The sequence below is a fragment of the Bacillus rossius genome, chromosome 1 (assembly GCF_032445375.1).
Source record: "Bacillus rossius redtenbacheri isolate Brsri chromosome 1, Brsri_v3, whole genome shotgun sequence".
In the NCBI taxonomy this organism is placed as follows: Eukaryota; Metazoa; Arthropoda; class Insecta; order Phasmatodea; family Bacillidae; genus Bacillus; species Bacillus rossius.
In genome coordinates this window covers 378459982-378475880 of record NC_086330.1, presented here as the reverse complement: position 1 = coordinate 378475880, position 15899 = coordinate 378459982, and the positions used below count along the sequence as shown (strand labels likewise).

The 15899-nt window shown below is 41.5% G+C and overlaps 1 protein-coding gene across 2 annotated transcripts in view; it reads right to left on the bottom strand.

The window, feature by feature from the left end:
* Window positions 1-15899, bottom strand: part of LOC134528561 (sodium-dependent noradrenaline transporter-like) — a 173892-nt gene that overhangs the window by 50521 nt on the left and 107472 nt on the right. Inside the window, exon 2 of one of the 2 annotated variants that reach the window (XM_063362295.1) lies at window positions 1526-1750. In XM_063362295.1, coding sequence (XP_063218365.1) covers window positions 1526-1750 — 225 coding nt within the window. The remainder of the gene's footprint in view (window positions 1-1525; window positions 1751-15899) is intronic. The other variant, XM_063362296.1, reaches the window with a different exon arrangement.

The following is a 15899-nucleotide window of genomic DNA, read 5'->3' as shown; positions in this document are numbered from 1 at the left end:
AGACTCTTGAGCAGGAACAGACTCTGGAGCAGAAACAGACTCTGTAGCAGGAACAGACTCTGGAGCAGAAACAGACTCTGTAGCAGGAACAGACTCTTGAGCAGGAACAGACTCAGGAGCAGGAACAGACTCTTGAGCAGGAACAGACTCTGGAGCAGGAACAGACTCTTGAGCAGGAACAGACTCTTGAGCAGGAACAGACTCTTGAGCAGGAACAGACTCTTGAGCAGGAACAGACTCTGGAGCAGGAACAGACTCAGGAGCAGGAACAGACTCTTGAGCAGGAACAGACTCTTGAGCAGGAACAGACTCTTGAGCAGGAACAGACTCTTGAGCAGGAACAGACTCTGGAGCAGGAACAGACTCTTGAGCAGGAACAGACTCTTGAGCAGGAACAGACTCAGGAGCAGGAACAGACTCAGGAGCAGGAACAGACTCATGCGATCAGTGGCGTATCCAGAAGCTCGGGAAGGGGTGGGGGGGGGGGGGGCTGTGTTAAAAACTAATAGTTTCCTCAAAATTTATTTTCTTAAAAAAAAAACGCATTTTTATAATTTGTAAGTTTTTATTACAAACTTCCTTCTGGATGCATCACTGATATATAAATAATCTATATTTTAAAGCTGTTTTAAGTTAATATATTTTTATATCAATTAAACAAACTTCCACGTATAGCCATCTGGAGGGAAAACTTTTTTTTTCCACGTAGGCGTCTGTAACTGAGGCAAAGGTAACAAAATGTTGACTTCAGCAAGTGTCTAGCTGCAGGTATTTTTCCCTTGACCTCGTAGGGAAGTACACATCTATAGGCTGTACGTCCAGTCATGCTGGGTATTAGTCGTGCCGGGAGGGGGCCATGTGGAATATGTGCTTTGCTGATTGGCTAGCCGTGGCCTGCATGCACACAGGCAAAACCTTGGTCCTAACCCGTACAGGTATAGATACAGGATAAAGCGTGTGGTCTGGTAACACGAGTTGGGCTGTTGCGAGAGTTGGGAACTTGGACCTAGTGGTCCGCGGCAGCTTCTCTGCTCCGCCGAGCCGTGGAATGGAAGCTGCTAAGTTATCCACGGGAAGCTCTCTTTTCACAGACGAGAGAGCCAAATGCCCGATCGTGCATCTTCAGTTTTTTTTTTGGTTCATTGTAAATAAATATGGCGGTGTTGATAAAAGGGTACTAATGGTCAACTAGGTTAGGTTAGCTACATTATAAATACTTTAAAACATCGTGGACGGTTGATTTGGTTAGGATAGCTACATTAAAGATACTGTGAAATCATGTATAGGTAAACGGTTTCCCCCAAATAAATACACCTGTTGTGGTACGGAAAAAAAAGCGAGCATTAACTTCGGGGAACTTCGGGTTTGGCTCTCTTGACTGTTGAAAGAAGGCTTGCCAACGTGAGTATTCGGGTATGTCCAGAAGGACGAGTGAATCGTGGGCTTCCCGTGTTCCGCAGGGAACCAAGATGGCGCGCGCGCCGTGCTGCGACCTGGCGGCGCGGGGACCGAAGCTCCGTCTCACCTCCGCCGTTGCGGTAGCAGAGGTAGGGGAAGCGCCACACGTTGGCCAGGTCGACGGCGAAGCCGATGATGGACAGCAGGAAGTCGGCGTTGCGGCCCCACGTCTCGCGGCCGTCGGGGGCGGCGGGGGCGGCGGCGGCGGCGTCCAGGCCCCCGGGGGCGGCGTCCGGCACCACCAGCGCCTCGTAGCCCTTCTCGTCCTCCTCCAGCTGCACCTGCAGGTCTTCTGGAACAATCCGCGCTCCGACCGCGTGAGTAGTGCGCTGCAGTCGGTTCTGCCGCAGGACTCGGGTCCGCCATCTTGGATCCTCGGCGATCCACACTCTCCGCATGAATGACTATTGCAACGAGGAAGAATTTGTTTTGACATACGCCACTGCTGGTTTATGTTGGTTGCCATAGAAAAGGCTTCAGGAATGAGCAAAAAAAAAAAAAAAAAAATTTGAGACAGTATCAGTTGATGTCATTTGGATTTTTCTATGACAACCAAAATAAAAGACCAGCAATGGTGTATGTAGCTTGTGCCCAACAAATTAAGTTAAATAAAATTAAAAACTGTTAAAATTATTAGAATTTAGAGTACTTTCGCTGAAGAAACTGTTACAACCTCTCCAATACAGATACAAAATGGATCAATTCCAAAAGTGTTCCTACTAAATTCCAGTGATGCGTAGTAATTTTAAACAGTTTTATGTTCAGCGAGCAGTTTTGTCTATGTTTCAGGCACGCTGAGAGAGACCTGTGTGTGTTATATCACTAGAGTACGCTGTAAACAGGTTTGCGACCGCCACTCAGTATTTTCGTCAGTATGGGCACACCGAGTATGTTGTGTCGCCACCAAAATAATTCTGTAGCTTCGACGAAACCACGTATTTGCGACCGAAAAAATATTGCTCTCATCACTTAATTAGCCATTTTTTTTCCAACAAAGAATATTTGTTTGGGTACGTTTCAACAAAAAAGGTTTATGGTGGCCACATCCCTGATTTTTTAAGCGTATGGGACAGATTATTTTATAAATAGCTCAGTACTGTGTTACTTATGCCTGCAAAGGCATGACATATCAACGAAATGTCTTTGTAGCCTAATCGGGAGGATGACTTACATTGATTTGAAAAAAGTCCACATTTTTAATAGTATAAATAAAAATACAGCTATCGAGGAGAGTGTAGTGCCTTATTGGGTATTGATGTGTAAGAAAATATGTTAAATAATCATCTTTACTAAGAAATGACCACCTATGTCAAGTTTGCCATAAAAAAGGTTTGAAAATCTCAATAATTGGATACAAATGTGTCACTTGTTTACAATGTGCGAAATTATGGTAAGTAAAAATACGATGCATTTAATTAAAATTAAATCGTAGCCTATCTCTGTTTTTAAAACTTCCGGACTGCTTCACTTAAAAAAATATAACGCGGAAAAGCAAAGTCAAAATATAAGAAGTTGTGGTTTTGTGTCTTGCGTAATTTATAAACAGTTATACTTCAATTTATTTAATTCATTGAGTCATGAACTTCTTGAGTTTTTACGTTTCTTAATTTGGTATTGGCGGTTTCGTAGCTAAGGGCATAACTGTACAGCAATACTAACCAGGACTCAGGCATAGGTCACGCACAAATCATTGCGAACAAATTCTTTGTAAACTAGTTGCCAAGAATGCCAGGGTAAAATTTGCAATAAATTGCTGTGGAATCTATAGAAGTAATTATTTATTTGTACAGTAATCCCCATGCTTGTGATGAACTTGAAGATAATAAATGAACTGTGTTGTTCATGAGAAAATTTGTTTAAAAAAATACAGAATTTTAACTGGATTATTACAAAAAAAATTCTTTCACAGTCCAATCAAAGTCATAACTTAAGAATTAAGAGATATTTTTTTTTTACATTTCATTTTAATAAGTTTTGAATCATGACGTAAGTAATGATTCATAGGTTAAGATCATAAGCAATGTAAATAAAATAAAAAATACCTAAAAATATTATGGACGGTTGGGTTACTAGAGCTACATTAAAAATACTGAAATCAAATGATACATTTCCAGTGCATATTTGCTTTAAAACCGAAACATTTTAAGAGATCGGAAAAGGTAGGTACATTTCCAGTTTCTACCCAGCTGCACTACCGCCACCGAAAGCATGAAAGGTGCCCTCTCCGAGGGGACACAATTCTGTCGTCCTGTCGTGACCGCGCTCGGCGTGGCGTGGGTTCGAGCCCCGACCGCAACAGCGCCTCGATCACAGTAACTCATCTACAAACAATTGTTTTGTGAATCGTTGGGAAACAATTTTTTTCTGTGTATTGCTCACTGCGAGTCGCGACCCCAGAGTGATCCCGCCTTGCAGGGGCGTAGCCAGGGGGGGGGGGGTTAGGTGTCCAAACCCCCCCCCCCTTAGCACAAAATCTTTAATTAATTTCTTATTTATCACTCAAACAAATTTCATATTAATAAAATTTTTACCATTACAATATTTAAGTTTAAGTACTGAAAACTGCTAAAATAGCACTATTTTACACCTTAAAATCCAAATTTTCCCGCGGGAGGAACCCCCCACCACCCGCTTTAATACGGGGGGGGGGGCATGCTTCTTAACACCACCCATACACAAATCCTGGCTACGCCACTGCCGCTTTGGCGCGCTGTTGCCTTCCGCCATACGAAGGGGCGAGATGACATCAACAACCAGCTCTGGACTCTAAGGAGAGCCGCCCAAGACTCGAACCCTGGACCTGGGTCTGAGACACCGCTCTGGCGTCCCGGCTACAGTGCCTGAGACACGCAGATACACCTCGAACCCACGGATAGAGACTGGAAAAATTCGCGATTTCGATGACCTCTAGGATAGACTCCACAACCCTCTACACACTCGGATTAATGCCACCTGCTCATTGGCTTATTGACTCGTGACACCTGTCAACTCGGAAGCTTGCGATTCGATACTCTTTTGGTTGAAGGTTTTTTAATTGGCTCAGAGTCCTTTAGATAAATTGTGAGTAAATCACAGAAGCAATATAAATATACAGTTGTTTGGATTCTAGCATATCGTGAAATGAACCCGCGAATTTTTCCGGTCTCTACCCACGGATAACCAAGTCTGTATGTTTTCCAAACAAAACTTTTACGTGACATAAATTAGTCTGTAATATCTGTTAGTATTTTTTTTGTGTGTGTGTTGCCAACTATGAAGTTTAGAGATTAATAAATAACCACCTGTTGGCTTCAGCACTTAAAAAAAATTTATTAAAACTAGGTTATTAAAAAAAGACGTAGCGTCATAATAGCTATAATGTATTATATTATTTATTTAAGTTTTTACACAAATTATTATTTTTTATTATCCTGATTATAGAACAATTTCAGAAACCACCCTTTTCTTGTTTAACTTATAACTTATAATTTAAGCAGCAGTATAATCGCACTCGGTAGAAGAATATTGTACTTTTACAAATCCCTAAAAAATATAGTTTACAAATTATTTTTTGATGAATAGTGATATTTTACGAAATTTGGCTGTTAATATGAACTAAAAAGTACTACCAAAATTACTCCCTTATGATAAACTCCCATAATCTTGTAAGTTTGACGGTAACGTATTGTAAAATGTAAAAAAATATTACGTTATTTTACAGAAAAAAATTTGGCAACGCTTTTCCGAATAACAGCTTGTAAAAAAAATAAACTGTTTAACTGCAAGGTAAACAAGTGACAATTTACAAAAAACGAAATCACAAAATACTATCACCATCATATAGTATTGAAATTATCTTAAAATATCATTTAATATAGCACAAACTTCTGCAATTTCACAAGTTAACATGCACACACGGTAGCAGCTGTAAAGATAAATAAGAACAGGCTGCAGTAATACTGGAAAATCAGCAAACTTATGAAAATCATGAGATATATAAGTTTTGTAAACGATACTGATAAATCTCGACTCTCCGATTAACTTAAATATAGTTTTTTCCCTCCACTTAAAACTTGTCCGGATATAATAATTTACTTGCATTGAAAGGTTTTTAAAAGATAGCCTACTTTTGTGATTTTACTGTAAGTTTAGAGTATTTGTTTTTATTAACACCGGCGTAGAACCCAAAATACGCACATATTTAAAACACTGCATAGTCATATAAATTGTTTGTAAAACTACAGCAGAATACTTGTAGTGTTACATATAAATTTTTGGTCACAATTTTCCAAAATTAATTTCTCTGATTAGTAAAAACGTTATTTATTCCGCCAAAACAAATAAAAAATTGGAAGCTAACTTCTAGAATTATTTCGAACAATGGGGCGCCAACCGTCATTGCTACGAGACGGGTCGTTACCACAACGCCGAAATACCACAACGCCGAATTACCACAACGCCGAAATACCACAATGACGAATGTACAATAACGCCGAAAACCATAACGCCGAATGCCAATTTCACCGCAACGCAGACAGCTAGAAAACTGCTGTGTACCACAACGCCGAAATACAGTAACGCCGAAAAATGTTGCTGCGGGGAGGGGGGGCCACAGGAGCAAAATGGAAAACAACTGAATGAATGTGTGTTTCTTAAATTTATCTTAACGCCGAAATACCACAACCTGACCTAACCTAGGCTAGCCTAACCTAGCCTAGCCTAACTTAACCTAGCCTAACCTTACCTAACCTAATCTTTGTGGCAGTCCTGCAATGACATTTTTCGGCGTTAATGTATTTCGGCGTTGTGGTAATTCGGCGTTGTGGTACACAGCAGTTTTCTAGCTGTCGGCGTTGTAGTCAATTTGGCATTCGGCGTTATGGTTTTCGGCGTTATTGTACGTTCGGCGTTGTGGTATTTCGGCGTTGTGGTGCGTCCCCCTACGAAACATGCGGCGGGCAGTAGCGTCTCTCGCTTGCAGTGACAGGCAGCTGGGATGACGTCACAGTGGTCACTCGCACTCCCGAGCCGCCTAGCACACGATGACAATTACACCCCATCAGGACCAATGGAAGCCAGCCGCTCCACAAACTGCCACTTAACAGCGTGTTGGCGAGCTTAACCCATTTGCCAGAGGATTTAATAACTGTAGTTACAGCGACTGTCATGTTACTGGTTGAACCAGTTAACGTCGAGATGAAATTTTTCCTGCGAAAAATTTTCACGATTATTTTCCTGCTTCTTATGCTAAATATAAAACGTTGCGATGACTTCACAGCAGCTGAAGTGAAACAATTCAATGGGTAAATTATTCATATAAGATTAGCTGGTCTATAGGAATATACTCCAAAATTTTGGACGATAAACATAAGGGGTAACACATCAATATTTCAAACAGTAAGTCAAAAGAAAAATACGCCCTGAATTTTGGTGGATTTTTTTTTGGACGAAAGTCACCAGTAGAAGACATTATGTGTAATACAGACTCTGCCAAGAGTTTAGGCAACAACTGCAAGTTAGAAAAACACATTAAATGATTTTGGCAGTAAATATACAACGGAGAAAACCAAGATTTTTGTCAATAACTGCAAGAAAACAACCAAAATTCAAGCAGTATCTAAACTACAAAAGACCTTAAGAATGCGGTTGTAGTTACAAGGAAGAAGTGAATAAGAAGTCGAGTATACGAGGGGGTAATACATCACGTGTCGGTGGGTAACTCTGCAAGAAAGTCAGTACCGACGTTATCGGTACTAAATACATGCAATAAAACTCTTACGAGTTTGGGCATTACTCCAAGAAAGGATAAACTAAGATGTTGGCTAAGAGTTTTCGCAATAGATTCAAAATAAATACGACACCAATATTTGTGCCAGTAAAAACAAGGAACAAAACTCAAAACTTGTGGCTGGTACTATATATGGACAGTAACTGCATGAAAAAATGGCCAAAACGTCAGGACATATGATGTAAAGTTTGCTCTACGTTAGTAATAACTACAGGCTACAACGAAGAAGACAAACAGGAATCCGGGTAACAACTACAAGGAGAAACACACCAAAAGTTTGGGGGAACGACTACAAGGAAGACGACACCAAACACAGAAGAGTCAAGAACACTCATGCAGACAACAACGGGGTGGACAACAAGAGAGGCACACACTTACTTTTGTTAGGCCACGTGAAAGCAGCATTGGGAGACGTGCGGTTAGTTTTCAGGAGACGACCCGTCTCCTTGGACGAGTGCAATAAACCTGCAAGACAGAGAAAGTAGGAGACACAACTTAGCAGGCGAGACTGGAGCAGATCTCACCATTCCTTCAGGCTGAAGCCTGAAACACAAGCACTTTACAGTGCTGCTTCTGCAGTCTATCTCAAGCAACTTGATGAGCTGTCAAATTCACACTGTTAGAAATCACAGACAATTCAAGGACGTATCAACGGACAAAGCACCTCAAACAAAAAAAGGGTACTTCATGGTTCAGGTGACTTTCTCTTCGTACAAAGTTTCCACGTTTCTAGCCTCGCACAGGGTAACGTGTATTAAAAACTGCTGCCGATCTGATCCCTTACTGGTATTCAGTTTGGACTCGTTCTGGAATACGGCCAGCGAGACAGGTTAAGGTTGTGTCCCAAAAATATAGTGCTTATTCGCTACCATACTCGAACGTCATGGAATACCGCCATAAGCATCACTTGAGAAGTCTGAACGGTCACACCTCTGGAGTTGGTCCCCAGCGACCTCTCGCTGGGGAGGATGATTGTAAGGTCGACTTGCAGGCTTTCACCGGGCGCATCTTCGCCCTTGCGACACACGCGTGAAGCTCTCTGGCGATAAATGGACAACTTAACATTTCATGTTGCAATTATTTTTGCAGGAGTCTTCACGTGCGTGTGCATATTCGGTAACTAGTCAGCTGTTCATTGACGAATTGTTTCCCAATAGCCCAGATGTGTGTACGAGGCGTCTACTATTACTGACGGTCCAATCGTATAAACGGTAATAACCTTAGAGGTGTTTGAAGTCCAGTCTGATAGTCAAATGTAGCTCGAAACGGTAGGACCCTCTAGCGATAACTTTTGAAATCGATCAAGAAACAATGAGGTTTTAGGCGGAAATTTTCTTTGCAACAGAGCACATAATTATTGTCATGTAGTTTCGTGTTTTATAGTTAATGCTTACTTTTTTTTAATTCAACGCTTGCAAACGTTTAAAAAACGCACTTTTTGGTTTTTTGAAAAATGATATAAAATTTAAAATAAAATTTAGGAACACATTCATCCAGTAAACACTAAAACATTAAAAAAAAAAAAAAAAAAAAAAAAAAACGTTTAAGTTTCGAAAATTGATCTCCCTAAAGCCAAGGGTGTTCGCTAGGGAGGAGGTATGTGGGATGTAGCCCACTGAAATATAAAAATATATCATTCCCACCAACATATGGAAAGAATTCTAAGCTAACAGCAGGAACAGCGGTTATATCCCCGCATTCCCCCCACCCTGAAATGAAATTGTGCGTACGCTCCTTCTTAAAGCCAATAATCAAATTCAGCGGCATGAGAATGAATAAAAAAAAAACTTCTTTGACTTGTGGGTTTTTAGCGGGGCATTAGTTAGTTAGTTGTTTTGCAGATTTGTGATATTTTGTCCCTAAATTATTGTAAGATGTGGCAGTTTCCTTATGAGTTTGTTGCATGGACTGATGGTTCATAGTGATTTTGTTACACTGAACATGTAGCTGTTGGTCTTGTATAACTAGTAGTGTTATGGCCTCAATTTTGTAGGTTTTTAGTAAATTTGAAAATTGTCAACATGTATGCAAGTTTTAGAGACCACCAAAGTTTTTATTGAATTGTTTAAATCAACTTCAAACAGCTATAAAAAACAGGGTTGTCTGTAAAGTCGGTTTACGGACGATAATTTTACGTGATAACGTCATTAGAATACATTGATGAAAAATTACATACTTTTTAATTTTCAAATATTATTTGCAGTTTCTGCAAATCTAATTTAAATAATTTGTTCCAATATAATCACGAACAATTAGTTGTAGAAATAAACTGAAATCAAATCAATGTCAATAAATTGTTAATTTGAAATGACGAAATTGGACAAATAAATGAAAACTTTTTAAATTGCTGCTTTTAGAAAGCCCGCCTTAACCTGTTTGATATTATAGAAGATTTTCTCGCACGGTGGTTGGCCGGTTGTTGCACGCTCTGGCTCAGGTGGAACGTGACAATGAGTCATGCTTTTTCGTGCGTGCAGCCGGCGTTCATCGATTTATAAGACGTTATCACGTCAATAAAAGTACTCAAAACTGGAGACTAAAGTAAAGACTTCTGGTCTCACGGGAGGAGGGGGGGGGGGGGGGGCATGATAAGCCAACGGCCGCAGTAGCGAGGCCTGAGTGAGCGCGACAAGCCCTTCACCCGAAGGTCAGCGAACTTTGCAACATCGAGTCTCTCAGCCGGGGCGACTGAAATGCTGCCCCTTGGAAGGGCAGCCCTTCAGGAAATTTCTGACAGTGGTTAGTTTGTAAAGTGACCTAACCTAACCTAATATAACCTAACCTAACCTAACCTAAACTAACCACTGTCAGAAAAATCTTGAAGGGCTGCCCATCCAGGGGCACAATTCAGACAACCTTTCAAAAACACCACTGCCAGAAAAATCTGGATGGGCTGCCCTTCCAAGGGGCAACAATTCAGGATTATAAAATTACGAAAATAGACACATTTTAAGATGCTGAAAGGGCTGCCCTTCCAGTCGCTTTACAAACTAACCACTGTCAGAAAAATCCTGAAGGGCTGCCCTTCCAAGGGGCAACAATTAAGCTACCCCTCTCAGCTTTTTCTCTTCGAGCTGTTGATATCTCCACGCCTCGCGTCTGCAGAGACATGTTCCTCCGGATTTTTTTTTCCTTTTTTTTCCTTTTCCTTACCCATCCCCACTCCCACACACACAAATTTTTGTTTTATCGAATTTGCCCGTTCCCGGGGCAAAACTCGCTCATTCACCCCCCACCCCCACCCCCTTCTCCTCTTGCTCGAACCAAGCTGTAACGACATTTCTGCTCGCGTGAGCGCGGGCCGTGGACGGAGTGGCCTAACCACTCGTGACCTTGAAGAGGGGGGAGGGGGTTGCACGAACACTCGGGACGACACACAGAGTCCTTGCTCGCTGCTAGGGAACGAGTGTGGTGCCTACTGGTAGATGAAGTCTCCCGAGAACTCACAGTCTTACCATCCTACCAAAATAGTTACGGCAATTTACGGAATTTGGGAATTTGTTCACGGATTTTTGGTTGGGAAAGGGGACGCACCACATCGCCGAAATACCACAACGCCGAATTGCCAAATTGACCACAACGCCGACAGCTAGAAAACTGCTGTGTACCACAACGCCGAAATACACTAACGCCCAGAAATGTCATTGCAGGACTGCCACAAAGGTTATGTTAGGTTAGACTAGGTTAGGTTTGACTAGGTTAGGTTAGACTAGGTTAGGTTAGGCTAGGCTAAGATAGGGTAGGTTAATTAAGGTTAGGTTATATTACGCTAGGTTAGGTTAGGTTAGGTAAGGTTAGGTTTGATTGTGGTATTTCGGCATTAAGGTACATTTAAGAAACACACACAAATTAATTCAGTTGTTATTTCGGCGTTGTTGTACACAACAGTTTTCTATAGCTGTCGGCGTCGTGGTCAATTTTAACATTCGGCGTTATGCTATTTCGGCGTTGTGGTAAAGACCCGTTGGGAAAGTGAAATTTCGAAAATAATGGGGGGAAAAAATGGTTTTGTAGTGCCTTAGCTGAAAATTTGACCAGCAGTAGTTTACTGCCATGCCGGTCAGGAAGCGAGGTCATGCAGTTCCGCGTGTGCGACAGCGCTCTTCGAGTATGAACCGCAGTCTTCCGTTGCTAGAGTCGCTAAGTGACATGTATACAATAAGTTAATTTGACATTAGTGCCTTTGAATAGCAATTTTTAAAATATTTATTATGGTTAATATGAAATATCTACTTGAACTTCAGAATCAAACATTACCATCTTAAATAACAATTATTATAGTTTAAAAAACTTACAAAAATTAAATAAAACATACTGTATGTGACTCGTTAAAACAAACCAAAGGACACTACACTCGAAGGGTTCACTAATAGCCATTGAAGAATTCACCTCCTGGCTCTAGCTTCATGTCAATTCGATGGGACCAAGTTATTGTATTGCCATCCGGATTACATACACTTGCACAGTTTCAAAACGCGAAGTGGCAATTGGAAGAAGGTTAAAATTGACTTCCAAGATTTGTTTACGTAGTTAGTTGGTTGCAAGTGAAGCTAAGAGATGCGTGTTAAGGCCCCCGCCTCGTCAGGGGTGTATGTGTGTCGACGAGGCGGGATGATAAGCGCGACGCTCGCTGGTGCTTCTAGCGCGGTGTCTCCTCTGGACTGGCGCGCAGTCTTCTCCCAGTGCACATGAGCGGTGACCGTAACATTATATGGCCGAGAAATGAAGATAAAGGTGTAATGAAAGTTCTTTGAGTGCTTTCGAGGATCCCTACCGTTTGTTTTACGCCTAAAATGTACTCTGAAAACATGCATTTTAGCCATTTTAACTCTTCTAGAAATACAGTTTAAAAACATGATCCAAAATCAAAAGTACTTTTCGGCCCTCAGCGAACTCTTAAATGCTTTTTGGAAGCAGACCCCCACTCGGATGTGTTGAGTAGTTTTCAAATCGCGTTGCTTTTCCTGAAGCTCTGCGCACCGTGTGTGTGACCAGGTAGGCGGAGCCCTTAAGGCCCCCCGCAGAGCTTCAGGAAAAACAACGCGATTTGAAAACTACTCAAGATATCCGAGTGGGGTATGTTTACGAAAAGCATTTAACAGTTCGCTGAGGCCCGAAAAGTACTTTTAATTTTGGATCATGTTTTTAAACTGTATTTCTAGAAGAGTTAAAATGGCTAAAACGCATGTTTTCAGAGTAATTTTTAGTCGTAAAACAACCAGTACAGATTATTAAAAGCACTTAAGGGGCTTACATTACACCTGTATCTTCATTTATCGGCCATATAATGTTGCGGTCACCGCTCAAATTTCAGTTATCCTGTGACGACGACAAGACTACGCGTCAACTCAGAGCCTTGCGCTTAGAGGCGATACCGCGCTAGAAATACCATCGAGCGTCGCACTTATCATCCCGCCTCACTAACACACACACACCCTTGACGAGGCGGGGGGCCTTAACACTCGTACAAACTGTCTGAAGCCCGTGGCTCGCCAGGACCCGGGTGGGAAGGGGGGGGGGGGGGAACCAGTCAACTCTCTCTCCGTCTCACTCGCTCCAGCCCGCGACTCGGGCCGGCTGTAAGTTGATTGGCGGAGCTCCGGCGACCGCGACGACGAGCGAAAATCACGTTTCGTCCGTTACGGGCGCAGATTGGCGCGGCACGGTGGCGGAGGGGGGGGGGGGGGGGGCGTCGCGCAGAAGGAACGAGAGGAACAATGAACATGTGTTGCAGGCGGCGTAGACGTGGCGTCACGACTGCGATTAAATTATTTTTTCTTTGACGTGACAACGTCTAATAAATCGATGAACGCCGGCTGCACGCACGAAAAAGTGTCCCTTTACGCACATTGTTCCGTTACGCTGTGTCCCGTTACGCTCATTGTACGCTTGCGCCGATTTCGTCAATGTTTTGTTATGACGTTGTTAAGTTAAACTATCGTCCGTAAACACACTTTACAGTCAACCAATTTTTTTTTATTAACATCGTGATTTTGACATGTAACCAAGTTCGATTTTGTGATTCGATTCATAATCGAATTGGTGTCTGTATTATTAATTGTAGGGTCAGCGAATTGTAGATTAATAATCATTTAATGTTATCCAGAATATGTATTCTGCACCAAATATATTTAGATATGTATATTTAAAAATATTCTGACATGAAATCACTTTCGTTATAATGTCAGATTGTATTATGTATATGTAATTAGGCGGTGATCCCAGGCTCATTTTTTTTTTAATTCAATGAGCTCAACTATTTTGAAATGAACAGTTACGTAGAGGTCAATATCGCCACGCGCGGTCCGCTGTGTGGACGGACTTTGACTCGTGCGTCCGGCAGAAACTACACTCGCGCATTCGCTTTACAGTTCATCAAGTTGGACTTCCGCCTTCGGTGCGCGCGCACTCCTTGGCACTTCCGCTGTGAAATTACACCCCCCAGTGCGCACAAAGAAGTATTTATGAAAAAAAAAAAAAAAGGGGGAGGTTTGCCTGTAAAGTCGGTTTACGGACGATAATTTTACGTGATAACGTCACAAGAAAACATTGATGAAAAATTGCATACTTTATTAATTTTCAAATATTATTTACATTTTTTGCAAATTTAAATTAAATAATTTTTTTAAATATAATCACGAACAATTAGTTATAGAAATAAACAAAAATCAAATCAATGTCAAAAAATTGTTAATTTGAAATGACGAAATTGGACAAATAAATCAATTTTTTAAAAATTGCTGCTTTTAAAAAGCCCGCCTTAACCTGTTTGATATTTTAGAAGATTTTTCCCGCACGGTGGTTGGCCGGTTCTTGCACGATTGCCTCAGGCGGAATGTGACAATGAGTCATGCTTTTTCGTGCGTGCAGCCGGCGTTCTTCGGTTTATAAGACGTTATCACGTCAAAAAGAATAATTGTAGCATCGTCTGGGTTTCATGATCGGTTGAGTTCTCTCTTCCAGACACACGTGTCTGCTGTCCTGACTTGGACTGGACCAAAACTAAAAAAAAAAAAAATTGGTTGTCTGTAAAGTCGGATTACGGACGATAGTTTAACGTGACAACGTGATAACAAAACATTGATGAAATGATTGATCCAGAAGAAAAGGAAATATCATATTCGGCCTGAGACTGAGCCGTAATAGGTTTTTGCAACCAAACCATTTATGCATTAAAAATATTATATTCTTTGAGGAAGATTTTTTTTTAATTTTTCAATCTTTTGCATGATAAAATCTACCTCTGCATACTTTTATGAATAAAATTGAATCATTTTTATTGAATTTTCACTATTTTGTATGGATACAAAGGAGTGAAATGAAATGTGCAATTGAATTAATAAATTTACTTTTATTTGCATTCATTAATTCAAATATATTTATTACTTTTGAAATGTTGCGTGCGCAATATTTATTTTTACAAATACAAAATAAAATTTCGCAGCTGCCGGAGTTCGAACCGACAACCTTTAATTTAAGAGTTAGATACGCTAACCACACGCCCACGAGGCCATACTAATGTTCTGTAGTTGCAAATGATATATATATATATATATATATATATATATATATATATATATATATATATATAAACTTTGTTCACGGTAGGGGTATAATATTAACACGATTTTATAACAAATACGCATCCCAAATACTCCAAACTTATTTATAATGTGTTACAATATTTTTTTAAACATTGTGCAAAAGATCCCGGGTGTAATTTGAATTATTATGTGTAACTGTAAAACACCATTGTTGGTTCAAAACGTATTTGAATTTTCAACATTACTTTTAAATAACCGTACCGATTGTGCTGAAAATCGGTGGACGATCGTTAAATTACATAATATTAATAATTCAAACGACGAAAATATGATTGAAAAGTCAAATCGAAGGTTGTTCCAATCGAGTGGAAGAGAGATGCCACGCATGCGTACAATGAGTAAACAGAACACATCCGTAGTGGGACACTTTTTCGTGCGTGCAGCCGGCGTTCATCGATTTATTAGACGTTGTCACGTCAAAAACAAAAGGCGTGGCAGCGGATTTTAATTGCGGACAGAAGCCGAACTTTAAGGGGAAAATCGAGCGAGGTTTTGTGGTCTCAGGTTCGAGCACTGGTCTCCACATTGTTGCAGGCCGTAATCCGACCATCTCCCCCCCCCCCCCCCCCCTGGTTTAAAGCTAGCCGTGGCATCGCGCCTAACTGCTAGGGACCGGAAAACTTCGCGGGTTCAATGACCTCCAGGATGAACTCCACAGTTCTACGTACACTCGGTCAAATGCCACCCACTCATTGGCTGCTGTCTTGTGAGGCGTCCCAACGTAGCAGCCTGTGATTCGATGAAGCTTTGGTCGGGTGTTTCTCATTAGCCCAGGGTCATCCGGGTGAGTTGCGAGCGAATAGCAGAGGCAGCACTGAGGTGTAACTATTTGTATTTTAGCCTCTCGCGAAATGAATTCGCGAATTTTTCCGGTCTCTGCGTAACCGTCGCCGTCGACGGGAGACTCCGAGCCGTAATTCGTCCGTTCGAACCGGCGGCGCGACCTGATTGGCCGACTAAGCGGGTTATCGCGGCGCATTTGACTGCCGGGGCCGATCCCTGCGGAGAGAGACAACAGCGAGTCCCTGGTGGTCACTGCAGGAGGGGGGCAGAGGCCCACGGCAGGCGGC